The 1,706-nt window shown below is 32.3% G+C and overlaps 1 protein-coding gene across 1 annotated transcript; it reads left to right on the forward strand.

Annotated features, from left to right (window-relative positions):
• The first annotated feature begins 846 nt into the window (after nt 1-846).
• Nucleotides 847-1,299, forward strand: LOC140450017 (uncharacterized). Its single transcript, XM_072543439.1, has one exon. It carries the CDS (start codon nt 847-849, stop codon nt 1,297-1,299), a length of 453 nt encoding a protein of 150 aa, XP_072399540.1.
• The last annotated feature ends 407 nt before the right edge of the window (nt 1,300-1,706 follow it).

The following is a 1,706-nucleotide window of genomic DNA, read 5'->3' on the forward strand; positions in this document are numbered from 1 at the left end:
GTATTTTACTTAAACAAAACTGAATAAATTCGTATAAAAATACTGTGTTTTGGCTCATTACTGAAATGAAAGGTAATTTTATGGATTATCTTTAATGCTATAAAAATACAAATGATGAATATATTATAGGGTAGCTTGTTGAAAACAAATAAACAACAAACAAACAAACTATGTGAAATGTGACATTACTAAAAACATTTAATTATTTTAATAATTATAAACAATTGAAAAAAAAAACATTTTTTAGCTCTCTAAAAAAATCTCATTTTAAAGAACAAGTATTTTTAAAAGAAGTCGTCTTTTGAAAGTTTTTATCTACAATGCGTAATTTTTTCACAATATTAAAATTAATGAAAAAAGTCACTTGTTTGCTTAAACTTTATAAAAAAAACAATGAAACGTTAAGAATTTTGATACCTACAAGATGTATCAACGACTTTGTTTAAATTATATGTTGCAAAAGCATTGAAAGAGTGGAAACGAAAATGCAGAGGCATGGGCGTAGACCTTGGAGAGATTTGCTTGTATACATTGCAGTTTGCTGATGAGCAGGTTGTTATAGCAAACGATAAAGATGATCTGGAGTACATGGCAAGGAAATTACAAGAAGAATATAGAAAGTGGGGACTAGAAATTAATACAGAAAAAACAAAATACCTACCAATAGGTACCGAACTATCGAACATCACATTAGAAAATAACGAAATCATCATGCCCTGCGACCATTACACATACCTACGAATCGCTTTTGATACAACGGGGAAAGATGATGAAGAAATAAAGAGAAGAATAACACAATCCAGAAAAACAATAGGTTGTCTAAACAGCGTACTGTGGAGTCATGAAATGGGAAAAAGAAGAAAACACAATATCTACGAATCTCTTATTAAAAGCAGTCTATTGTACGGAGCGAAAACTTGGCGAATAACCGAAAACAACAGAAGAAAACTGGAGGTAGTAGAAATGGACGCTTTTAGAAGATCAGTAGGAGTGTCACGCAGAGAGAGAATACGTAATGATGAGATAAGACAGCGAATGGGGGTTGACGGCTCTCTAACAACAGACATAGAAAGAAAACAGCTGATATGGTACGGACACGTCCAGAGGATGGATAACTCAAGACTCCCAAAAATAATTATGCAACGGATACCACCAAACCGCAGAAAGAGAGGGAGACCCAAGAAATCTTGTAGAGAGGAAGTAATGAAGGCGATGAGCACAAGAGATCTTATAGAGGGCCAATGGGATGATAGAGTGTCATGGAAATTAGGCATCGGACAACGTCACAAGACATTTTAAAACCGATTGATTAACCTTTTAAAAAAGTCTTTATCATTACTAAAATAATAATGTTCAATTTTACATCAAATATTATATTCTCGTACTAAGTTTATAAACATTAAACATCATACTGATCATACTCTCCGATTTCATTAAATCTTTTATTATCCATGTCTCTGACCTACACTAAATAACAATATTTAGGTTATATTTTTGATTTTGCGATAACCAACAACATAACGAACTACAATAAACACAATTTATTTTTCAGATAACTTTTTATCCAGTATTTTATACATAATAACGGTATTAGATTTTTGTTTTGATACAGTGTAGCGACAACCGCTTATACGTATTTCGACCTCTTTAGGTCTCGTCAGAACGGTATAGCCACTGCTCTGAATCAAAACAAAAATCTCTCCCGT

The sequence above is a fragment of the Diabrotica undecimpunctata genome, chromosome 9 (genome assembly GCF_040954645.1).
Source record: "Diabrotica undecimpunctata isolate CICGRU chromosome 9, icDiaUnde3, whole genome shotgun sequence".
Classification (NCBI taxonomy): Eukaryota; Metazoa; Arthropoda; class Insecta; order Coleoptera; family Chrysomelidae; genus Diabrotica; species Diabrotica undecimpunctata.

Coding starts and splice junctions, on each gene's coding strand:
- LOC140450017 (XM_072543439.1), top strand. CDS start 847: ATGGGAAAAAGAAGAAAACACAATATCTACGAATCTCTTATTAAAAGC.